The sequence below is a fragment of the Pantherophis guttatus genome, chromosome 3, assembly GCF_059756535.1.
Source record: "Pantherophis guttatus breed Tessera chromosome 3, ASM5975653v1, whole genome shotgun sequence".
Taxonomy (NCBI): domain Eukaryota; kingdom Metazoa; phylum Chordata; class Lepidosauria; order Squamata; family Colubridae; genus Pantherophis; species Pantherophis guttatus.
The window spans coordinates 84435695-84461972 of record NC_142065.1 but is presented as its reverse complement, the minus strand read 5'-3'; the positions used below and the strand labels follow the sequence as shown (position 1 = coordinate 84461972).

The following is a 26278-nucleotide window of genomic DNA, read 5'->3' as shown; positions in this document are numbered from 1 at the left end:
ATATATATTTTCTTCTGAGAGCAGGCAACAGAATTTCATTATTAATGTGTGCCAGTGTGCTCACAGTAAAAAAATGACAATAAAGGTTATCTTATCTTATCATCTTAATTTATCTTATCTTAATTTATCTTATCTTATTTTACCTTACCTTACCTTAATGTTCTGTAGACCAATTATGCAGTTTGATTGGTAAGATAAGAGACATTCGACTCTTAAAGGAAGAGTTGGTTATATGTGTAATAAATGAAATTACTGAAAACATATTGTAGACATATGCTACATGATAACAGCCAACTGTATGTCCATTGCATGTCCACACATGTTCTATTTGTGTGTTGTATGCATTAAGATATTCAGTGCAAGAAATATTTGTTTATTTTGCGAACTCACTTGCCAGAATCTGTCTGATTAAGTTTAGAGCTCTCGATTACAAAATGATTTAAATAATACTTTGAATATTCCAAAAGATCTGTGGACATCCCCTGATCAGGGGTGAAATCCAGCAGATTCTGACAGGTTCTGGAGAACCAGTAGCGGACATTTTGAGTAGTTTGGAGAACTGGCAAATATCACCTCTGGCTGGCCCCAGAGTGGGATGGGAATGGAGATTTTGCAATATCCTTTCCCCAGGAGTGGGGAGGGAATGGGGATTTTGCAGTATCCTTCCCCTGGAGTGGGGTGGGAATGGAGATTTTGTAGTATCCTTCCCCTGCCATGCCCACCAAGCCACACCCATAGAACTGTTAGTTAAAAAAAGAAATTCAGGACTGCCCCCGATATAGAACATATATAAATATCAAAAAAGTTGTATATATGTGAGGGCATTTACCCCATTCAGGACAATTTTGGCAGTTACCTATTCTACAAAAATCTTGAGATTAGGTCTTAAAAATCTGATTTGAATCTATACATCTAATTCAGTCAGGCTGTGTTTCTAAATTAGAATTTCTTCTTTAAAAAAACCCAAAACAAAACCTGGCTCTTATTTTAACAGATAAATGCAAGCAGATATGCATGCCTTTTCCTAATTAAGTTATTTTATCACTTTCCTATTATTATTAATTGGACTATTAAATACTTTATATTTGAGTGGGGCACTACTGGAAATGTTTTGTCTTATGTCCATTGCTTGCAGGTTAGCTTGTGGGACGGTTAGTGGAAATGTGTAGAGAATTACAGAATCAAAAATTTGGAAGACCTTTAAGACATCTACTCTGCATAGAAACACATATTAATGTGTTCCCAGTAATAGTTATATATCCTCAGCTTGAACAGAATCAGTAAAGGAGAACCCATGATTCCATGAATCAAGTACTCTTACTACTGGGAAGCTTACCCTAGCCTTCAACTGGAATCTGATTTCCAATAAATTAAATTATTTTTTTATACGTAACATTCCTTCAAATGACAGAAAAATACAATCAAAATCATTTTAATCTTTTTAAGCTAAACATTCCAAATTTCTTTAATCTTTCTTTTTCATATGATTTAGTTTTCAATCTCCTTATCATATTGCCCAATTTCTTTGGAAGTAGCTAAATTTCTCTAAGCTTTTTCTCAAATTTAGATGCTTAGAATTTAGTATGACAGAGGGAAACTTGTTTTATGATCATGAAATAATAAAAATAATGAAAAGAAACCATTCAGTCTAAAATTGTGTTTAATTTTATTTCAGACATTTTGATGACTTATATTCAGCTCATTGGCCAGGCATTTAAAGGAAGATATGATTTAGATTTTGCTACTAAACCAGATAACTTCTACTCTTATTAGTAGAGTCTTCAAGTTGAATTGTAGAAGTACACGTTCATGCTTTCAGTATTTGAAATCTGTGATATTTGCAATAATAAATCAAGTGGTTAACCCTAGCTGCAATACTAACAGATCTTTACCACCAAAAAACTGTATTCTTATTTCAGTTGACAGACTTTTTAAACATATTCATATCTTCACTTCACTCACATAAAGCCAGTTCACTTTACTGCTAGAGACTGCTAGAGTAGCGGCCCCCAACCTTTTGGGCACCAGGGACCGGTTCCATGGAGAGAGGTTTTTCCACGGACCGGAGGGTGTGTGGTTTTGCATGCTTCTTGCATCCCGCAAATGGGGCTTTGCTTATTTGTGAGGCCCAGATTCTAGCATGCTGTGGCCCAGTGCTGGTCCACGGACCGGGGGTTGGAGATCCCTACGCTAGAGATGGTTGTAATCTAGATGAGATGTTGAAAAAAAATAAAAGAAATTAATGACAAACCAGTTCCATATTGCTTTTTGGAAAACTATAAGAATAACTGTCAAGCAGTTACTGAAGCCTGAGCTCAAATTGAAGCAATGTTTATCTATCTACAGGCTAATGGCAAGAGGTATATATCTAAGAAATGTTAACATTTGCATTATGAACTTTTGCTTGGTTTCTTATGATTTTCAGTTGCAGCAGGTATAAAGTTTCTGAATATAGGAAGTAGTCTTAAAACTTCTTTTCTTTTTGTTTTGGTTTCCTGCTCATTTTTACCATTTGAATCATTTTGAACTCAGACAAATTATTTCACTTTTGTTTTCCCTTTTGTTGTTGTTGTTGTTTTTTTTTTTTTTTAACAAATGGAAATCATTCACCCATACACTCCTACACACATCAAACTACTCTTACCCATATTAGTCAGTTTTCAGTATGGCTCCATTTTTTTCATTACATCATAGGCTCCTCCTCTCTTTTTTTCTTCTACTATTTACCATATTTTTCAGACTATAAGACTCACCAAGATTTTGAAGAGTTACCGGTAAGTAAGAAAAAAAAGGTTTATGTACTCCCTGGCCCCCAGGAACACTCTCCAGGCCCCCCAAACCCTCTGTGTGCCCCATTTTTTGCAAAAATGAGCCCATTTTTTGCAAAAATGAGCCCATTTTTCGCAAAAATGGGACGAGCGGGGCAGGGCTTCGGGAGGCAAAAATGACTGTATTCAGTGTATAAGACACACCAACATTTCCACCCTCTTTTAGGAGGGAAAAAAGTGTGTCTTATACTCTGAAAAATATGGTATATTGTACTAATACTTGACAATGAGAAGAAAGAGCCTGGTGCTAACATTATTTACAGCTCTAATTGTATATTTGCCACAACAATCTATAATCATAAGACTCTGAAAATAGTTCAGATGAATGTTAACATTTCCCTTGTATCACTCCTTGAATATATTACCATGCCATCTTTGCAAAAGAACAGAAAAAAATTAAAATAAACATGATAAAAATATTTTGTAAGATTAATCTTCTTTTAAGATCATATAGATATTCTTTAAATCTCTAAACCATAGTAGTCAATATGGTATACTCCAACTTTTTATTACAGAATAATGAATAACTAGTAATTCACCTTAATTATTATTATTTTTTTAAAAAGTACCTAAGAGTATAGACTTATTTTAAAATCTCAATACTGACAATAAGTTGAGAGCAGTAAACCGCCTTAATATATCTGGACCAAACTGTATAATCCAAAGAGGTTTAATTGAATATTTTCCCACTTTCTTGCAACTTTAAATAATAAAAAAAAATTGCAATCATTCAGATGATTTAAAAACTCAGTTGTTAATAAGTTGATCAAAAGAATTAATACTTCTATTTGGCCATGGTTTCAAAAAAAAAAAAGAAAAAAGTCACAAGCAATTTTAAAACAAGGATTGTCCCAGAGTGTCAGTTTGTGAAATCAAAGGGCAGAATGTATGAGCCTTTCAAAAGCAGTCAGTAGAATCTGCTTGAGTATGTTCCTTTTTCAGCAAGGTTCTCCTACCTAACTCCTGTTGATCTCTTGTGTGACTGTCAGATGTATCTGACAAATAGACAGGTTTTTCTTTTCAGGTGCCTATGTTTTATATTTTATGGATTTTAGAAACTCCTGGTGTGATAACATCCCATACATAATAATTTCTGTTCCAGAAGATAATGCTAAGGATTTTTTTTTAAAAAAAAAATAGATATTTCATGTTGTTCAATGCTGCTCTGTATTAATATATGTAAGCTGACATCCCACCATTAATTATCTGAATAATCTGTTGTAATGAATTTTTTTCATTACAAAACATTTTTTTTTACTTCCAACCAAAAAACTGTCAAGCCCCACAAGAGGTGGGCAAGACCAAAAAAGCAAAAAAAATACACATATTTCAATAAGGCTCAGTTGGATTAAATACAAAATCATGGACAGTTAAAAAAGAAAGTTCCCAACCTTGCTTACAGTGAATAAATTAAAGTGAAGAAGCCTCTGTGAATATTTTGAGATACTTTCCCCAGATTTCTAGCCATATGGGCTGAGAGGTTGTAACTAACTGGGCCATTGCTATTATTTTCATTCCTTTCCCTTTAATATCTCACATCACCAATATAAGTAGATATGCCTCATGTCTAAGCATGCAGTTGGAACAATCCATAATAACTTATATATAGTAATGTATGTTGAACATGACCAACATGGTCTTCTTTTTGGCTACAAAGAAAGATAGCTTTGCTGTTTTTGAAATCCTAGCCTCAGAAATGAATGAAGAAAAGAGTTTTTCCTCACCCTATCCAGGAGGAGATTCTTCAGGCCATTATTGTGTGTATGTGCACACATGTGCCTCAGTGGTGGGTTCGTCCCAGTTCAGCCCGGTTCCACCGAGCCGGTAGCGGTGACGATATGACGTCACCGAACTGGTTCTGCCCCCGTCCCCCCGCCCCTCCATGTTATTCTTACCTTTTATTTGGCCCCACCCCCAATCTATTGCTGCCTCCTGAGTCCCAGCTGATCAGCTAGAAGGAAAAAAACTGTTTAAACTCTTGCCGCGGGGTTTCAAAGGGCTGCCCTACAGCTGATCAATGTTAAAAGGCAGTGTGGTGGTAGACCGGTGCCTCCAAAAACAAATGAGTAGACCGATGCCTGCTAAAATAAATGGGTAGACCAGTGCCTCCAAAAACAAATGAGTAGATCAGTGCCTCCAAAAATAAATGGGTAGACTAGTGCCTCCAAAAACAAATGAGTAGACCGGTGCCTGCAAAAAGAAATGAGTAGACCGGTGCCTCCGAAAACAAATGGGTAGACCGGTGCCTCCAAAAACAAATGAGTAGACCGGTACAGCTCTGCAAGCAGTTAAAAGCCTGGTAGATCAGTATCTCTGCTAAATCCTAAAGAATTGTCACATGACCATCAAGCCACACCCACAAAATAAGCCACGCCCACAGAACCGGTAGTAAAAAAATTTAGAACCCACCCCTGACGTGCCCACAAAAATATATTTCTCTTGAGACAAAGGGAAAGGAGATAACTAGGAGAAATAGTCACCAAGATACAAAAAGATGGTGAGGCCCTTAAAAGAAGTACAAAAAAGAACAGCAAGGATGATAAAGGGTCTGGAGGCTAAACTGCATCATGAATGCATTAGAGAACTAAGTCTATATATATATAAAAGGATGTATGTATGTTTGTTATTTTGTTCAAGCATAACTCTGGAAAGCCTCGAGCAATTCCAACCAAACTTGGTACACAGATGACGTGCCCTCTGGAAAAAATACTGTGAGGGTTAAGACACCCCTAACACCCCTTGGGGTGTTTGTGTGTGTGTGTCCTGCCACGCAGGTGGCACACAGAGCCCAGCTCAGTTCCATTGTGCAAGTGCATGCGTGTATGCCTTCCCCCGGCCAGCTGATATTTGGATCTCTGCCACACATGCATGGGGGGCAGGGGAAATGCAGAGGGTGCAGCGCAAGCCCCCCCCCCCCCCATGGCTCATTTTGGCTGCAGGGAAGTATACTAGGCCAAAAACTGGGCACAGGGGTGGCACGGCCCTCCCACAGTCCGCTTTGGCTCACAGGAGGCTGCAGGGAGGCCTACTGGGCCAAAAACAGGCCCCCAAGGAGGTCGTGCACACATGCACGGGAGGCAGGGGGGATTAGGAGAAAAAATACCTGGGCAGCCCGAGTCATCAGCTAGTACTATATATTTAGCCTAATGAAGAAAAGGACTAGCAATGACATGATAACTATCTTTTGGTACTTGAGGGCTCTCACAAAAAAAGGGAGTTGACTTATTTTCCAAAGCACCCAAGGCAGGAAAAGCAGCAAGGGGTGGAAGCTCATCAGAGGGAAATATAACCTGGAACTAAGGAAAAATTTCCAGACAGTGAGAACAATTAATCAATGCTTCTCAGAGTTGGAGATCCATCGCTGGAGATATTTTTTTAAAAAAATGTATAATGTCTCCTGCCTCAGGCAGGGATTAGAAGATTACTAAGGTCCCTTCCAGACCTATGATTCTATGTCTAATGAAAGGAAACAGATAATCAGGCAAGGGCTCAAAACGAAAGAACAGTTAGGAGAGAGTGAGAAACAATATAAGCAAGATGGATACTGGTAGTCCTTGACCTAGGGGTGAAATGTAAAATTTGTTACTACTGGTTCTGTGGGCGTGGCTTTGTGGTGGTGGTGTAATGTGACTGGGTGGGCGTGGCCAACTTTTTTTTAAAAAAAACTTTTCAAAGCATTTTTTCTAATGCTTTGAAAAGCCTCTCTGACGATCAGGCAACTCAGCTGGGATCGTCAGAGAGACTTTTTAAAAAATACCTCTCTGCCGATCAGGCACCTCAGCTGCAATCGTCAGAGACTTTTCAAAGCATTTTTTTTACCACCTCTTTGGCCAAGAGGTTGCAGAAAAAAATGCTTTGAAAAGCCTCTGACAATCCCAGCTGAGCTGCACGATCACCCGAGGCTTTTTTTTTACTTTTAAAAGCATTTTTTCGATGGAAGAGGTTGTAGAAAAAATGCTTTTAAAAGTAAAAAAAAAAAAAAGCCTCTAATGATCGTGCAGCTCAGCTGGGCCTGGTGGGAGGAGGGGCGCAGGGATTTTTGCTACCGGTTGTCTGAACCACCTGCCACCATCGCTACCAGATCGGGAAATCCGGTCCGAACCGGGAGCATTTCACCCCTGCCTTGACCTACAACTATTTTATAGCGATTGTTTGAAATGACAACAGCACTGAAAAATAGTGATTTACAACCAGTCTTCATGCTTACAAGCTCTGTAGCATCCCCACAGTTACATTATCAGAATTCATGCACTTGGCAACCAGCATTTATTTAGGACAGTTGCAATGTCCAGGGCCATGCGATCACCATTTAAGACCTTCCCGTCTGGCTTACTACAAACAAAGTCAATTGGGGGGGGAGCCAGATTCACCTAGCAACCACATGTTCCATTTAACGACTGGTATTATTTGCTTAGTAACCGAGGCAATTATGGTCATGAATCAAGGACTACCTATAGTAGAGAGCTACATGGTTTGGGTGAGCTTTTTTGCAGAGAAGAAAAGAGCCAGACAAAGCTCAAATGGAAAGAACTGTGCTAGGAGTGGAACTGACCTCTTCTGGTTCTAAAGATAAGGAAGGTTACTGAACCACTTGCCAGAAATCTAGAGAGTTCCCATAAGTTAACCCAAGAGAAGCGAAGAAATGCTCCTAATTGATTGAAGATCACAAATTACAGGAATCAGGTGTTAGTTAGGACTAGATAGGTGAAAAAAATTGAGATTGAGAAAAATCTCACTTTTCTAAGATAAGATAAAAAAATTTAAATTGTAATCAGATTCACTGCTGTAAGATATACTTGTCTACAGCCTGGTCTCTGATATTTTATATGTGTTTGCTAATTCTTTTAAGACGTTTGCCTCTCTTTCTTGCACCACATTTTACAGTCTTTTGTACTAATTCAAGTCTTGCAAATTTTGCATCAACTTAATTTTTTTTTTGAACCTCTGACTATATGCTCTGGATTTGGGTACAATCTCCCCATAATATTTTATGGGAAGCAACTGTCTGGGATGCTGGTTGCATTTTTATCAGTGGTAAATGGCTTTATTCAAGCTAATTAAAATTATTTGGGCATTTGGCTACAAAAGCTTTTGTTCTTCTTATGATCAGTAGAAGTAAATCATAAGATAGTTGCTTTTATTTCCATCTCCTCAGAAAACAATGTTGCTGGCCACATAACCCATAGGAATGGGGCTGGTGGTGACCCAACAGAGTTTAATTTTCTACCATTATTATTACTATATCATCCATACTTCCCATTAATAGGAAGATGTCTAGCTAAAGTACTGCATTGGGTATTATATAAAGTACCCAGAAAAGTGGAAGAAGGAAGTGAGAAAGAATTACCAAACCCATAAATTAGAAATAGCATCATGTACCTTGACCATAGGATTGAAGGGCACATATAAGCTAGTGCCTGCTCTACTGTAATTTTATATATATATATGGATTTGGATAGGAAAGTAGATCTGAGAAGTAAAAGTAAATCTCATTGGTTAAGTGAAAAAACAAATTAGAGCAATTGCCTCTACCATGTATGCAGGCAGAAACATACATACAACCAATAAATTTATTTTTAGTTTACCAATGCTTTAAGTTCTCATATTTAAATATGTAATCTTTCGAATAATTCTTCTGCTGAACTTGTACACTATTTGCAATATAACCTTAGAATTGATTATATTTTACCCAATCTTTAATTATACACTCTACTGAATTAAAAATTAAATATGGATCTGAATTAAATGGATAAAATCAGAGAAAGCTCCACTCAAAACTCACCTTTATGTATTTATGCATGAACCAGGAAGCTTGTTTGCCATCATTGACTGATTCTACTGTAGTGTTGGTCAGCCCACTGATGTCACCACCTGCAAAAACTCCTGGTTCACTTGTCTGCATGGTCTCCCTATCAACTTCAGGGAGACCCCAATGGTTAAACTTGAGAGGATGCAGAGCTTCTTTTACTGTAATAAAAGGAAAGACGAAGAAAGATTTATTATTATTATTTTTAAAAAAGCAATCCTTGAGTGATGCATTTAATCAGGGACTGATAGGATTGCAACAAAATATCCAGGCTTTAAGTGTGGGACTTAGTTTAGAGAGTTCCTGTAGATTCTATGATTACATTTCACAGCTTTCTCTTAAAGGAACAAAAGTATGTATGTATGTATGTATGTATGTATGTATGTATGTATGTATGTATGTATTTATTTATTTATTTATTTATTTATTTATTTATTTGTCAAACACGTACAAAATAACAAGTGTAGATATGAACATAAACATAAACAAAGGAAGTAAATACAAATAAATGGGGACAGTAAGACAGGGACGGTAGGCAACCTGATGTGCTTATGCACGCTCCCTTTATGGACCTCTTAGGAATGGAGTGAGGTCCACGGTAAACAGTTTGAGGTTGAAAGTGTGAGGGTTTGAGACTGTAACAATGGAATCGGGTAGAGCATTCCAGGCGTTGGCCACTCTGTTGCTGAAATCATATTTCCTGCAATCGAGTTTGAAGCGATTTACCTTGAGTTTGTATTGATTGTTTGCCCATGTACTATTGTGGTTGAAACTAAAGAAGTTGTTGACAGGCAAGATGTTGTAGCAGACAATTTTGTGTAATATGCTTAAATCGGACTGCAGGCGGTGCAATTCCAGATTGTCCAAGCCCAAAATTTTAAGCCTGGTGGCATAGGGAATTCTATTGTGAATAGAGGAGTGGAGTACTCTTCTCGTGAAATACCTCTGAATACGCTCAATCATGATATGCAATAACATTTATTCCCATTGTTCTTCTATGAAATGTGTGGACTATCCTACTCTTTTATAATTCCTAGAACTTGGTCTCCTATCTATTCCAATCAAAGATTCCAATTTGATTCCAATCAAATTCCTTTAGAGATACTGCTCAAGTTTAGAATTGGCTACATAAGGTTCTCAGAACTACTGCCATCTGCTTCGCAAGAATCAGTCTACTTTTCAGCAGCTGTGGGCGTAAGAGAGGCTTCTTGCAAACTGTAATGTTGTAATCATGAATTGCAGCACCCATGTATGTTAAAGAGTTTAGGAATCTGAATTCTCTTGTACATCTGAACCCTGAATATGGACATTACATGGTCTCAAAATATCTATATTTCTTGGATGCTGATACACATAGTGGTACTGTTTCAATACTTAAGAATCGAAAGAAGATCTAAGAAAGTCTTCCAATGAGGCTTCCTCAATATTAAAACTTTTAGGTCAATGTTGAAGTAAGCTAAGTGAAATATGGCAGCTAAAGTTTGAGAGAAGCTGTGCGTACCCAGTTGTGCACCTGATGCTTTCAGAGAGAAGAAAACTACTTAGTTTGACTTACTGCACTTCACATTTAAATCTTCTGAATTTGAAAATCCTCCATCTGGCATGGATTAAGTGGTCTCATACACATATGGATGAAAATGTAGATACAATATGGGCTGTGTTTACTTTCAAAACATTAACTATGCAAAATTAGTAATTGGATGCTAGCTCTCCTTCCCTTCACCCCCCCACTCCCAATTTCAGATAGTCCAGTAGAAAATATGGGCAATGCAGAAGCATGAGGTGAATGCTAATTTTTTGTTTTCTTCGCCCAGTACTTGTGTGTTCCTAGTATAAGTTGTAGCAAAAAGGAAGTTGCCATAGCAATCAATCAAGCATTATGGAGGCTATAGCTTAGTTTTCATAAACAGCAGATGAGGTGCTAAAAACTGTCTCTGGACTATACCGTGTAGAGCTGAGAGTAAATGAATGATATAATAAAATGCTATTCTGTACATTTGTCTTTTTTTTTTAAAAAAAAATAATACCTGCATTAATTAGCAGCTCAGGAAAAAAAAAGTAGGTCAAGAAATACATCTTCTTGAGATGCTAACTTTCTTTAAAAAATATTTATTTATGCATGTTTTCAAGTTAGTGTTGACTCCTGCAAACTGCCTGGACAAATCCCTGCCATTTTCTTGGCAAGAATTCAGAAGTGATTGGCCATTCTTCCTAGGGCTGAGAGAGAGGGACTCATACCTAAGACAGGAGTACAGTTCACAATCTCCAAATTCCTAGCCTAGTGCCTTAGCCATTACACCAAACTGGCTCTCATTTATTTATGTACTTATTTATTTTATAAAGCTACTAATGTCATATTGTGACTCTGGGCAGAGGACCATATCGAACAGTCCAATACAAACAATACAAACCAATTAAAAATAAGACCATAATAAATTAAAAGATTAAAAAAACAAAACAATGGGGGAAAAAATATACAGAGTGCATTCCAGTTAACCATCATGTAACCATCTAACAGGCTCATCTCTCCTAAGGGATACCCAAACCAGCTGCCGAAGCCATGTTTTAAGAGCCTTCCAGAAGGTCAAGAAAAGTTGCTTGTTTTCCTTCCTGCTGAGGTTGGAAATATGAATCGCCTGGAAATCCTGGATCTCATTTTTTTTCTCTCTCTCTGTTGTGCCCTTTTTAAAAATTAGGACTCTTTGAACTCTTCAAAGGCCAAGTCAGTCTCATCAAATTCTTATCATAACTTTATGTATGGAATCAGCCTTATTTTTAAGTAATCTAGTCAGATATCAGTTTCAAACCTCCTTCTGCCATGACTTGGTGACTTTGGGCCTGTCACTCTCTCTCAGCCCTATCCATCCCACAGGATTATTGTTGTGGGAAAAATAAAAGGAAGGAGTATCATGTGTATTTGCCACTTTGAGTTATTTGTAAAAATAATAAAGGCAGAAAATAAATAGATAAATAGATAGAGGGACAGACAGACATAACCTCAGTAGCTTGGATCAACTGTTCCCTCAAATTACCTCACACAAAGGCTTTGGGAATAGAAGGTGTGTAGGATCCCTTGCATTCAGGCCGTTAAAACTAGCAAAAGAGTCAACAAATCTAATAAATAATACATAGTTGTAGTAAAAGAAAAAAGAAGTGGGACATAAATATAAAGGTGTAGTTGTCGGGGCATTTTTCTTCTCGTCTTTTTATGGCAAGAATCATTTTAATCTCAGATTATAACTCACCTTTGCCGTAAAAGGTTATACATTAATAATCTGAGATTTGGGTAGGATTGAGTTTTCAAGTAGTTCCTTTGTGCAACTCCTCAATATAGTATATTTTATGACAGGACTGTGTTGCCATATCTTGAAGAATTACCAAGGATTGGTACCAAGGATTATGTTGCCTTATCTTGAAGAAAAAAAATGGTACCCAGTTTTGTTGTTTCTAATTCCAAAAGACCTCTCTCTCCCTCCCTCCCTCCCTCTCTCATTTCTTGGGGACATACAACAGACAGATGTAGATTGCTAAGGTCAATTAAACTGATGTAGCTGTGCTGTCATATATGTGAAAGAGAAACCTGCTAGCATTTTTCTCAGTTGTCATCGAGAACAGCGTCAAATCTGTGCTCTGTTTTTGCACAAAAGGAGCCCACACAGCTGGATTTTGTCTTGGGAAACCTTCCTTAAACTGAAATCCCTCATTATGGAAAGGAACTGGATTTTTCTTACAAGATTAGAGATTCCCAATGGGCTGAAGTATAGACAAGAAAAGAAATGGAAAAGAGAGTAACAATAGGGGAAGCCCTTCTCCCCACAGTGATCCTAGTGAAAATAACTATTTCTCTCTTGCAATTGGATCTTTTAAGTATGATAATCTGCTAGCATATTGCTGACCCAGAAGTATTTTTTTCCAATAGTAATTCTGAAGCAGAAAAGTCTTCTGTGAATTTTAAGCAGCTAGACAGAAGACGGTCAATCTTGTGACAGAGGAAGCAAAACAATTTAATTTGGATGAAGTGAATCAGTGAAACAAATGTAGAAAATATCAAAGAAAAAAAATGGGTCATAGGCCAATGAAATAAAAACGATTCCGGGAAGATGAAACTGACAGCTAATTTGATAGAAAACAACTCACATTGCTTGCTCTAATTCTGACCTTGGAATCTAGTGACATTGTATCAGAAGAACAGGGAGCCGAGAAAGGCCATAAAATGAGGGTGATTAGAACCACAAATTCCTTAGATAGGCATATTTGAAAAAAAAGAGAGAAAGAAAAGTTTTCACAGACATTGCAGTTATTCCAGATACTGGGAGTTTATTTTCCTAATGTAAATCTACTGTGAGAAAACACAGACTCATTCAAATGCAGGACACAAGAATATTCCATGACATGCTGCAGAAGATGGTTCTATCCGAGGTCATCTACTAATAAATATCTGACAAACATGAGATATGAACAATCAAATATTAGAGTAGGAAGAAAATAAAAGAAGAATTCCTGCTGAAGGCAGAGGATCTACCTGAAATAGAGAGCTTAGTTAGTTCTTTCTTGCATACGGTTCAGATAAATCTGTTAAGGAAATACTTTACCAACCTTGCTATGGAAATCAGTTAGCTATGGGGAGAAGGAAAGGCTATGCCACGTAAACTAAATTTGCACACTTCTGATGCAATTTTTACCTATTTTAATCTGTAATAGAATTTTGTAAGTAAAAAGAGAGAGACACAATTTTGCCTCAGAGAATGACTGAAGGATAAATATGGGTAGCATTAAGCATAAAGCAAATTACTACTGGTCTTAATTTGATGGCATCATAAAAAAAGCTTTCTTATGCATGTACCGTATTTTTTGGAGTATAAGATGCACCTTCCCCCCCTCCCAAAAGGGGGTGAAAATTTAGCTGCGTCTTATACACTGAATGTAGCCCCGCCACCCACTGGCCCCCACGCTTTGGCCTCTGCCTCACAGCAGTTACCTCCTTGCAAGCAAACAGCAAGAAAAAACAGCTCTTTTCAGCTTCAGCACAGCCTAATTAGCACAAGTTGATTGGATCGGCCTCCTGAGTCTCAGCTGATTTTCTCTCAGCTGTTTTGCGCAGGGCTCTGCTGCTTGCTGCAAAGAGGTAAATTGCTGGAGCAGATTTTTTTTTCCTTGTGCTAATCAAGCTGAAAATGAAAATGAAAGTAAAGCAGGCTGTTTGCTGTTTGCTGCAACGAGGCAAAATTGCTCAGAGGCAGAGGGAGATTTCTTTTTCTCACCAAAAAAGGTAGGTGCGTCTTATACTCTGGTGCATCTTGTACTCAAAAAAATACAGATTTTGTTATAGAGCAATTGTCAAGAGATGGGGTAGATAGGACTTCGTCCTGTAGGTAGGTTGGGCTAGGTATCTAGGGTGGGAATTTGGAAGGTTTTTTTTTCAACTAAAATGTACTGGTTTTTACATGTCACAATATAGTTTTGATGTGTTTCTCTTATGAAATTGGTGAGACCAAATTTCTGACAATTTTCAGCAATCATAGAAGGACCTCCAAGAACAGAGAATCTGGGTACTTATATGTAGCTCTGAAATTACTAGCTATCCTCTTCAAGCTAAAACAGTTTCATCTTTCTGATACTAGCATAACAATGCAAAATAAAATATTAGGTAAGCTGGAGCTCTGTTCAAATGTACAGTTAAATATATTGAAAAAGACTGGTTGGGTGCAATAGAAAGGAGAATGAAGAATAGATTGGATATTAGAGGTTCACATAGGCACTATTTCAAAATGCAGTGGAAGGAAATAATAATTAGGCTCTGTATCTCATTTTTGATAAGAGTATAAAAACCACTATTATGACAAATTAACATGAATACAATATAGGATTGCTAATATTAATAATGACAAGCTATTTTTTTTTTTAAAAAAAACTGAATGCCAAGATAAGATAATGCCGATGATTTAGAGAAAATACCAACAAACTATTTGACACCTAATTTTAAAACTGGAAATATTTTCATAATCATAAGTGATTAGTTTCCTTTAAAGTCCCAGAGCATTTTACATTCTAAAAATGTAAACTAAAATAAAATAAAAACAGGTTATACATTTAGTATATAAGTAAATGTAAAATGTACTAATTTAGTAAAATTTCCTGCAAGTTGAAAACATTAGCTTTGCTTTTTCCTAAATCTAGAACTGCTGATTTAATTCAATAGCCCTAAGATAGTCACTTGGTCTATCTGTAATAAAGCCATCTTCATCTACAATTTAATCATGGATGAAAAGAAAGGTGTGGGATACATTATCAAAATATGGCTCATAAAATGCCCTTATAGTGAGAAATACCAGCCAGTACCAGTACTCCATTAGCCTTAACAATAATGTAATGGGAGATGAGTAGCATTTCTGATAGCTACAAGAAGGTCCGTTCTGCAGATGGATGGATGTGAGGTCTCCTATGTGTGCAGGTGGACAAGCTAGAGATACTGCTCTTATATCACCTTCTCAGTTGCATAGCAGCAATCCTGCTTGGAATCAAAATTCATGATTCTGCATAGGAGAGAAACTATTTTATTGTCCTTGTCAGTTACCTATGGTGAGACCTATTGATCCTACTAGATCTCTTGGAAGCTTTTAATATCATCCAATATAGTATCTTTTTGTACCATCTGCAAGGGTTAGGAATGATTGGAACTTGCAAAGATCTGGGTGGAAAAGAACATATAAATAAAATGGAACAGCTGCTGATGTAGAAACCTGAGATAATTCCAACAATAGCTTTGAATGGGCTTGTGCTCCTCTACAAACATGGGATTATTTGGGATTTACCAGTGCTGCTAAAACAGGACACTATGGCTAGGAAGGAGATTGCTCAGCTTTGACTGGTGCACTAATCACTGCTATTCCAAGAACAGGAGACACTGACATAATTCATGTTTCATTATTTCTCAAATTACTATAATGCATTCCGTATGAGAGTGTCCTTAAAAACAATTTAAGGACTTCAGTTGGTGCACAATGCAACTGCCCATGTGCTAGTGGAAACATCTTGATATTTAAATGTAACATGCTTACTTCAGGAACTACACTGGCTACCAGCTTGTTTCCGAAAGTTGTATATGAGTTGGGACCTAGATAGCTGCAAGAATATTTCTTCTAAGTAAAATCTGCCTATCCAAGTCATGCTAGTAGATAAATTATATTAAGAGTTCTCAATCCTATCAGAGGCATCCAGTGGATTTGGATTACTCAGAGGATCAGAACCCTTGTTAATATTTAGAAGATATTTAGAAGATTAGCAAAAACCTAGCTACAGTATTTAAGTGGCAAACTGAGATTGACAAACAGCAGATCAATGTACCTAGGATGTGTACAGGTATGATTGTTGCTGTCATTTTATTATTACATTTATTATTAATATCATATGTACTGAAGGCTTTATTGGATATTGCTTTTGTAAACTTAGATTTTTAAAAAATTGAAGTGGAATAAAAAGCACTTGTAATAAATAAATGGTCTATAAATAGATTTCTTGGATGTTGAAAGGGTACTGAACATAGCTCAGAGTTGGCAGAAAAGAAGAGTTTAATCAATTTTAATTTATTAAATACTTTTTTTCAAACTGTGCCTTTTTCAAAGGAAATTACATACATGGGAGTTCTCCATTTTAGCCCACGAATACTATGAGAAAAACTTGCCTTTATGATTATACCAATGACATGACCAATGTATTACTTGATTAAGTAGCCACAGTTAGAGTACAAAAAATATACCACTGAGATTTGTATTAAAATCTTTATTCAGCCAGAAGTTTATTCAGTAGTGATCTTGGCCAAGTTATCATTTTTCTCTCCAAATCCAGTGGTGGGATTCAGCCAGTTTGCACCACTTCGGGAGAACCGGTTGTTAAATTTCTGAGAGTTTGGTGAACTGGTTATTGGAAGAAATCATTAGGGCAGAGAACCAGTTGTTAAAATTAGTTGAATCCCACCACTGTCCGAATCTATTTCACAGAACCCTTACAGCTCTTTGTCTTCTTCTAGTTTTGAAAACTTGAGATAAAATCTTGGGTTGGCATAATTATATTTTCTCTCATTGCTGAGAGACCACTGAACTGCTCTTCCTAAGAAATAAATACTGTGAATTCTAAGTAAACATAATTACTATTATTTCTCTCCATGTCATAGATAAAAGAAATATTCTGAGTGTCATAGAGCAAACAGAATATTTTTGAAATTAACACAAACATCTTTACAACTAATTAATCTACTGACCATAATTGTGCATGCAAAAGAATTGTGCATTCTTTTAATGTATTAGTGGATATTAAACTGAATCAGGACTTTGGATCCAACTTTTGTAATTATATGATTATTTCTATGTATTACATTATCTTTCCACATTAGCAGGATATTCTATAAGAATGTCAGAAGAGATCTGGTGACCTACATCTCATCTAGTGGTGGGTTTCAAATATTTTTACTACTGGTTCTGTGGGTGTTGCTTGGTGGGTGTGGCATGGCTTGGTGGGCGTGGCAGGAGACGGGTACTGTAAAATCTCCATTCCCTCCCCACTGCAGGGAAGGCTACTGCAAAATCCCCATTTCCTCCCGATCAGCTGGGACTCGGGAGGCAGAGAATAGATGGGAGTGGGGCCAGTCAGAGATGGTATTTACCGGTTCTCTGAACTACTCAAAATTTCCGTTACCGGTTCTCCAGAACTGGTCAGAACCTGCTGAATACCGCTTCTGATCCCATCCTATATTAATTAATTTTACAGAAATCCCAACAATGTTGACAGGTTTCAAGTATCCTATGAAGACAGTGGTTACAGAATATGCAAAGGTCATTCAAAATGAACAACAGCATATAATTGCTACTAAATGATGTGATACCAAGACGGAAGCCCAAACTGTTTTGTATATTACATTATAGTTCAAACTGCAATATTCATTGAGTAAATAGACATAAATGGAAAAATATCAACCAATTATAGGCCACTTGGGGAGGGGGTAAACTCCAGTAATATTAAGATATATTGGTAAGCCACAAAATATTTTAATTAGCAAAACAAATCAAATGGAAAAGATTCCTCAAATAAAGCTTTAAAAGTGATACAGTGTGTGCTTGACTGCCACGACTAATTATGTATCCATGTAATGTGTGTTCAATTTGGGCTTATTTAAATAGCAGAAATGCTCATTAGCTTCAGTGTATCTGTGAAGCCTCAGTAAACAGTTTAATGGTATTTTATGTTTAACCAATTTCATAAGTTCCTGTAATTTTGGTGTTTGCAGCTCATTAATGTTATTTTTGATATGTATCTTATAGCCTTCTTTCCCTGAAAGCTGGCAATATACTTTTGACTACACTTCGAAAAAATAATGATTTTTATCTTAAACCTTTGCTTGAGAATGACAATGATGACAACAACAAAAACAAAGTTGGAATAGCATTAATGATAAGAATTTCACAAACTGAGTCAATTTGGTTCCTTTCCTTTAAAGACGTAAAGTAAGTTTGTGGAAGGTGGGGAGAGCGAGGACTCTAAACTGTTCTGGTTTCTCTTTATTGGGAATTAAATAATACGAAAAAGCATACTTAAGTGCCTTTCCAATCACATTTGATACAATTCTCAGCATCATTTTGGTATATAATAGAACAAAAACAAGTTCATCAAAACCATCTTCTCAAAAATTGTGATGAAAGTACTTTCACCTGTGTTGGGTTCTCTGGAAGAGAGAGGAAACTTCATCTTTATTCCAAAGATGAAGTTTACGGATACATGACAAACCAAGGGGCCCATAGAAAGCATTGCTAGAATTACTTCATTACTATCATGAATCACAACAGTTCAACCAAGAAACTGAACCCTCCTACCCAAGCGCGTTGATTCTATCCCAAATCTTGTTTTCAGCCTGATAGTCCTCACATATGATCTTCTCCGGAGGATGGACAGAAGCAATGGGTTCTGTTTTTTTTAATTCTTCGACTCACAAGCTTTTACATCATAGTATCTTCCAGAGGTATTTATGTGAGATCAGTTGTGCAGCTGCTAGTGGAGACAATCTAAGAGAGTACAATGCTTATGTCTAGGCCAGTGGTTCCCAACGTGGGACCCATGCCCCACAGGGGACAATTTGATTTTTAATGGGGACAATTTGAACCTTGTTTAAACCAAGTTAATGGCCTTTTAGGCTTCCTCCGTGTGAGTAGAGTTCACTTTTTGACTAAAGTAAGAATTACATGTCACGGGGGGAGGGTATCATGATTTTAGAGATTCTTAGGTGGGGCACAGCCAAAAAAAGGTTGGGAACCACTGGTCTAGGCAATGGTTTCTGACTGTGCCTTGGCATCCTGATGCAGAGTGCTGCAAAATACTATATTGTTTCAAATCCAGTGTAACACTGTAAGAAGCCATGGAGAAGATCCTGAGAAAGTATTTTAATTGTCGATGAAAACAACTTCAGATTTATAAAGGAGGAGGAGGAGGAGGAGGAGGAAGGAGGAGGAGGAGGAGGAGGAGGAGAAGAAGAAGGAGAAGGAGAAGGAGAAGGAGAAGAAGAAGGAGGAGAAGGAGAAGGAGAAGGAGAAGGAGAAGGAGAAAGCAATGCTTAATTACAAGGAATCTATTCAAAGGTAATCATTCAGAAATGAGTGGTACTTATGATTACTTAGCATTTGGTGAACAGGAACTAGCGTTTAGGGTCTCTAGAGGTCAGAGTAAAAAAGCCTACAGTTGAGAGCAGGCTAGCTCATCACCTGTTCATTAGAGAGGCATGGATTGCTCACCATCTGTTCATTAATGTCAACATAACTCCCAGGACCCAATATAACTGTTTTTTCCCTCTATTCCTAAGCATATCATTGTGATTGACCTACATAGGTTTTCTTTTTAATACTTCCCCTAAAGGAAAGGCTATTTTCCTGAAAGGAACACAATTCTGACTGTAAGATGAACCCTCACTTCTGTTTTGGTTTAAATATATATAGTTTTCTTGCAAAAAACGAAATGATAGCTGGATTTTTTTTTCCTGTTATATTGTTCTGCCACGTTCTGCCACTGGGAACAAAAACTTAAATTCACTCCCAGCAATATTCATATTGATGGAACTACGCTACATTTATCATTCTTCTTATAAAAAAATGCTTCCATTTATCTTGAAAACCTTCACCCTTTATTTGATTCTTACATTATTAGCTATAGGACTGTAATACTCAACTGGGGTTGACCTTTGTTGCTTTATGATAGCTTAATTAGCAGAATAGCATATTGTTTCTCTATTCAAATGATGTTGCAATCATTAGGGTCCTTCTCATCTAAATAAAGTCCAGTTTATTTATATTGGCTTCCTTATTTAAGGATGGTGTGGCCCCTTACAAAAGACTAAACACTTCTGTATCCCAAATATAATGCGGAAGATCTCTATTTGGTTCTTTATCATAAATAAAGTAGAAATAAAATACATTATTCTGCCTCAGGTCGGGTACAAACTTAAGATTTATCAATGGTTTCTTAGCAGGAGCATATATGGTATCAACTCCTAGTAAAACCTGGCAAATAATGATAAGCCAGAACTCCGAGCAAAGCTATTCACAAGGGAGAAAAACCCATTCTTCTACTGCTATTTGGAACAGGAAAAATAATTACAGAATGATCACATTGTGCTTCAAAGCAACTGTCTAACATAATTCTCACCAATGTGATGCAGGTTTTAAAAAACAGTCATTTTAAGTAAGTCCTTTCAGTTCCATCATCCTTTAAAAGTAACATCAGTGATAATTATGCACATTCTGTCATTTCTAATGGGAGTTTATCATAAAAGATATTACATATAATACATGTTTTCTGTATCATCCGGCTTCCTATTTTAAAGGAAGAAAAGCAAAGAAACATATAACATTTCGGGTAACTTTCATTTGGACTGAAATTCTAAATATACCTAATATTAAATATACTACTTTTTTTTTTCTTTCTACAACCCTGTAGTCTCTTAATTCTGGGTAGAGTTGGGGTTATTGGCTGAAGCTGAGCATTTACTGGCCAGATGCCATTCCTGATGCCTAAATGGAGTTTACAGATGTTTTTTTCCTTGCACCCTACAAGAGAAACATCTGCCACTACCTAGAATTGAACTCTCAGCCTTCCGAATGGGAGTTGAGCATCTTCACCATTAGGTCACTTGCTGCTCAATTAAATTAAATTAATCAATTACACATTTTACATAAATATATAACAATTATATGAATTTAAAAAAGGAAACAGGAACATCTGAATCATAGAAGCAATAATTATACATATGTTTCTGTATGATCTGGTATTCTCTGCCCTGCAACAGAGGGGGGGAAAAAGCTTCTACTGGATTCAATCCAGCTAATTTTTGAAGAACTGATTTTGTGCATAAATTATACATTATATCGGCAATTTTTTGAGTGTTCCCACAAGGCTTTAAGTTAATTTTAGAGGCACCCTACAAATTAATGTATATAATCCTGAACAAAACAGGTAGACCAGTAGCTTAATAGAGGAGATTTCAATATGTTACCACACAATCCAGGCCCTGTTTCAGAGTTATTTTCTTACCTAAACAGAGAAACAGAATAATCAAGAGCAGGAAAAAAATAGTGGGAGCTGGAGCAACTTCCAACTTCAAGTGATCAAGGGGTTATGAGAGTGGCTGGGAAACTGTCATGGAATACTCAAAATGTTCCATCAGAAGCATGGCAGACCTGAAACAGCAGCAGGCCAGCAGCACTGAAGAAGCCAAAACACATCCCCAAATTTCATTCCCTTGGGAATCAAGGGTCCTGGATTTTGGACACATTTTGGAAGTTAGTCTCTTTGAGGTACCTTGGTTCACAGGTTGCCCTTTGATGCACCATTTCAACCAGTTAAAGCAGAGGTGGATTTCAGCAGGTTCTGACCAGTTCTGGAGAACTGGTAGCAGAAATTTTGAGTAGTTTGGAGAACCGGTAGTAAACATTCTGACTGGCCCCACCCCTATCTATTCTCTGCCTCCCAAGTCCCAGCTGATTGGGATGAAATGGGGATTTTGCAGTAACCTTCCCCTGGATTGGGGAGGCAATGGAGATTTTACAGTAGTCTTCCCCTGGAGTGGGGTGGGAATGGAAATTTTACAGTACCCTTCCCCTGCCATGCCTACCAAGCCATGCCCACCAAGCCATGCCACGCCCACCAAGCCACACCCACAGAAGCCGTAGTAAAAAATTTTGAAACCCACCACTGAGTTAAAGGTTATGGGAGCAATAGTTTTAATAGTATATAGTTATAAATAACTATTACTAATGCAATGAATGGCATTTTAGTAGCAAATATAGTCCTCATGGCAACCAGTAGAAAATTGAAATGGAGAGGAAAGAAGAAAATGAATGTTTACAATTCAGAAATATACTGTATATTGACCAAAGTAACAAGCTATTTGTATTGCGAATATTATTTCATTTGTCTAATCTTTTTAAAGCTAATTTACATTATGCATTTTAAAACTACCGATGAATATCACTATGTTTTCTTTTGTGACTGATTAGACCACTGTGAAAAGAAACCCAGTACAGAAACCGGAAAATTAGATCATGTAATACAGAGGTGGGTTTCCCATAATTTTACCATCCGTTCGCCGTGCACCAAAAATGTGAGCGCACACGCGCACGGCCTTCCACACATGTGCTTTGCTTGTGCGCAGCTTGCATGCATGTGGGTGTCTTAGAAAATGTGGCTAAATAGGACGGCATAGCATCGGGGCGACTGGGAGGGTGGGTAAGCCCACCCACAGGTCACCATTATGTGTTCGCTTGAACCGGCTGAATACCACCACTGATGTAATACAATTAAGACAGGCAACTATTCCCAGAATCACTAGTTCAAGAGAGAAGTCTTCTTTGGCACATTCTATTTAGATCAATGTGTTGGGGTGTTCTACCTCCATATAATATCTGGAGTCATTATATACTATAGAAGAATTGCAATATATCTCCTTTAAATTATGTTATCCTGTATTAGCCTGATATTTCAACTTTGCTTAGAATTTGTCTCCCACCTTGGTATTACCATTAGAAATGCTATCTCTGAATGTTTCAACCATGAAAATTGCATCTTTTATTGCCACAACAAAGTACATTAGAATATTAAATAACATGGTACCAAATGATATGCTAGAAATTTGGTATATGGCAGAGAACAGTATTTTCTGGTGGGCTGTGCATAGAGGCCCTCCGTAAAGTCATAATATACTGTATCTCAGACCCAAATGTCTACACTCCCCCTCTACACTCCCCCTCCCAACACCCTAAAATGGCTTCTGCTTGCTAGGTTCCAGTAAAAAAAAAAAATTCTATTGATTATGGTAAGCCACAACATCAATTTGATCCTCTGCAACATCTCACAAAGTTTTTTTTTTAATGAAAGCTGAGATTTAATCATGCTGCTGGATTCAGCATTAGTTGCTGTGTTCACCCCAAGGCTACAATAAAAGAGGATAAACAGAGGAAGACTACTAAACTGATTGATATTGCATTACTGCTTGCTGGATGAGAGCATAGATACTAGCAAAGTAATATGGTGAACTTTCTAAGGAGTAGTCAAGCTTTCCAAATATGCTTTTATAAGACCTAATTAAACTTCAGTGGTCAAAACTTCTATTAAGATACAGATGCTTGTATCTTTTCTTTTCAGGCATCAGCCCCAAATAAATAAATCTTCCTTGAAACAAAAATGTTGGGGCATCTGGAAGCAAAATGTAAAAAGAGAAGAAAGGAAAGGGGGAAAAGAGCCATATTATATCACTCTAGAGATCCATCATTTTCAGCATTAGAACTGTGCATTCATTTCTTGATAAAAGAAAAATAAACCAAATGAAAAATCCATTTGATTTAATGTTTATTTATTCTGAAAGAGCACAGGAAAAATGATTACAGATGAGTATACTATATAAGTCTCCTAAAGTATTTCCACCTGCATGTGGGATTCAGGTTTACTGTCCTCTTTGTTGACATAGAGCATAGATCCAAATTTTTTGACATTTTTTGGGGTGGTCATTAAGCAAACACCACAGTTGTTAAGTAAATCCATTTTCCTTTATGGGGATTTTTTTTAATGGAAATAAACCCGGAAACCAGCAAAAAGCATAGCAAACTATGGTCATATGGGATGCTACAACTGGCCATAAAGGTAAGCTGGTTGCCAAGTGCCCATAATGTAATCAGGTGACTGTGGCAGGATGCAGCAGTTGTAACTTTGAAAATGATTCATAAGCAGCTCCACAAGGAGGTCTATCATGTTCAAATGGTCACTAAGCTACCTATCGTAAATTGAGGACTACCTGTAAACTTAACTTTTCCTCTGGAATGTTATGTGCTTGACTGTGGCTGATTCATAAACCTTGTGACTGGGAAATACCTTTAGGATCATTTAAGGTTGAACCGAAGGCACTAATCACTATATCTGCTTTCAGACGGACAGTTTGCTCCTTGTCTTCATTCCAGTTTCCATCCTCATCTTGCTCAGTCCGGAGAAATTTCATAGCAACAATTTTTCCTCCTTTTACGACAACCTTATGAGGAGAAAGAAAAGGTAGGAATTCACACTTTTCTTCCTTTGCAAGCTCCATCTGGAAAACAAAAATAAAATGATGTATAATTTTAAAAAAATGATTTCATATATAATTGTAAGTCTTACAATTTTTCCTTGCATTTTTTTCTATAAATTCCAATACTATATTAATAATGTTAAATTTTGATTAAATGAAACTGGCTCAAATAATATGTGCCAAGCAGTTTTCTGGATGAGTGGGTTTTGTTGTTTTTTTTAGTTATCAACATCTGTTAAAAGACTTTTGTGTTTTAAACCGAAAGTGAAAATTAGTTTGATTTTATGAAAAACGATTACATTATTCTTCATTACTAAAAAAGAAATCAATTCTGGAAAAATTAAGTATGCATAGATAAATTTCATTATGAGCTACTGGCTGAGGTGCCCAAATCTCAAAATCTACAAATGATTCAATGAAAAATGGTAAGGCCTTTAATGAAAAAAAAAATGGACATAAGTATTTTGGTCATTCATTTTCTCTTTGTATTTGAAAGATAACGTCTAACTACTTTTGCTAATTTTTATTCTTTCAAAAATATTTTGAATTAATATATTCATATTTTGAACGAATAAGGCTGCATCCTCTGTGTCAAATGAGTGGCATGTTGGCCTAGTGGTAAAGACGCTCGCCTCTGACTCAAAAAGGTGAGAGTTCAACCCTAGGTAGCAACATATGTTTCTCTCTTGGGGGACAAAGAAAAATTATCTGTTGCAAACTCCAAGTAGACCAGGGATGTCAAACTGGCGGTCCATGGGCCGGATATGTCAGACGCAGGCCACGCCCACCCCAGCTCTGTGAAGGGGAAAAACAGTGTGATATGTCACATAATGGCAACGTTACGTCATGAGTTTGAAATCCATGAAGTAAGCATTAGGAAGGGCATCCAACCAGTAAGCATTCAGCTATATCCAGTCGCCCTGATTCTATCCCAAATTAAAGGATTACAGGGTTGTAAAAAGGGAATGGTGCAGTCCCGCAGATTACAAGTTTATGCTTTTTAATAGTTGTATTGTTTTGAATGATTTTTGTGATTCTATTTTTCTGACTGTTTTTGTATTTGTAAGTTGTCCAAAGTCATGGTAGTGAGATGGGTGGGCTATATAAATGAAGCTAATAAATAAACAAGATAGATCAAAACAGTATTTTTTCCTTTCTTACTCAAAACCTCTTATCAGGAAGTCCTTTTTACCTAACATAGGTAAAACACTTTGAGTCAATTTAAATGTCCCTGTTGTGATTGGGTAATGGCTTTGTATATCACTATCCAAAGAAAAATCACTTTTACCCAATTCTGGGTAATTTGAGAAACACAGGGGTTCAGACTTGGTTTCATCATGTGATGTATGGAGGGAAGATCTTCAACTCTGCTTAAGGCAGTAATGTTATTTTGGCCAGCTGGGATTATAAACATTGAATAGGGACGAACTAAAGGCTGTTAGCATTTTCCTACTTCCAGCAACTGCCTGGCCAGCTCTCCGCTCTCCATATTAATGAAGAAGAAAAGGGAATAGGAAGAATGGTGATCCCTGCCAAGCAACACAGATAAGATAAAGAAACAAAGTCAGTCCCCCCCTTTCCTCCATCTCTCTAAGCAACCAATTATTTTTCTTCCATAATGTTTTCTCATCTGGCGTGCTGTGAAAGGCCTGGCAACCGGGAAAGCATTTTGTTGCAAACATACAAGTTGCTAATTATTTCAGTGTTAACACAGCATAGAAAAGTTTTCAGGAAAAAAAAATGGGCACGTAACAAAAAAAAAAAATGACGATGATGACAAATTGGGTACGGAACTTAAAATCTATTCATAGAAAAAAAATATTTGTCTCAGTGTGTATCTTTTCAGTTATGATGTGGAAATTATAACTGTGCTAATAGAAAGGGTGATACAATATATAATCACAATAGCAATTAGGATACTCGTAGTTAAAGGTGTCATGCTCTAACGGTTTTGGCCATGACATGCACAAAAGTTGTGTTCAGTCATATTCCATATTTGGAATTATTTGATTTTGCTGACTGAACTGTTTGTAGAGGGTATTTGTTATAATATGT

At 36.9% G+C, this 26278-nt stretch overlaps 1 protein-coding gene across 1 annotated transcript in view; it reads right to left on the bottom strand.

The window, feature by feature from the left end:
* Positions 1–26278, bottom strand: part of DPYD (dihydropyrimidine dehydrogenase) — a 584219-nt gene that overhangs the window by 257392 nt on the left and 300549 nt on the right. The window contains exons 11-12 of the mRNA XM_034437263.3: positions 24034–24244; positions 8611–8795 (exon numbers count right to left, since the gene is read on the bottom strand). Of these exons, the coding sequence (XP_034293154.2) occupies positions 8611–8795; positions 24034–24244 (396 nt within the window). The remainder of the gene's footprint in view (positions 1–8610; positions 8796–24033; positions 24245–26278) is intronic.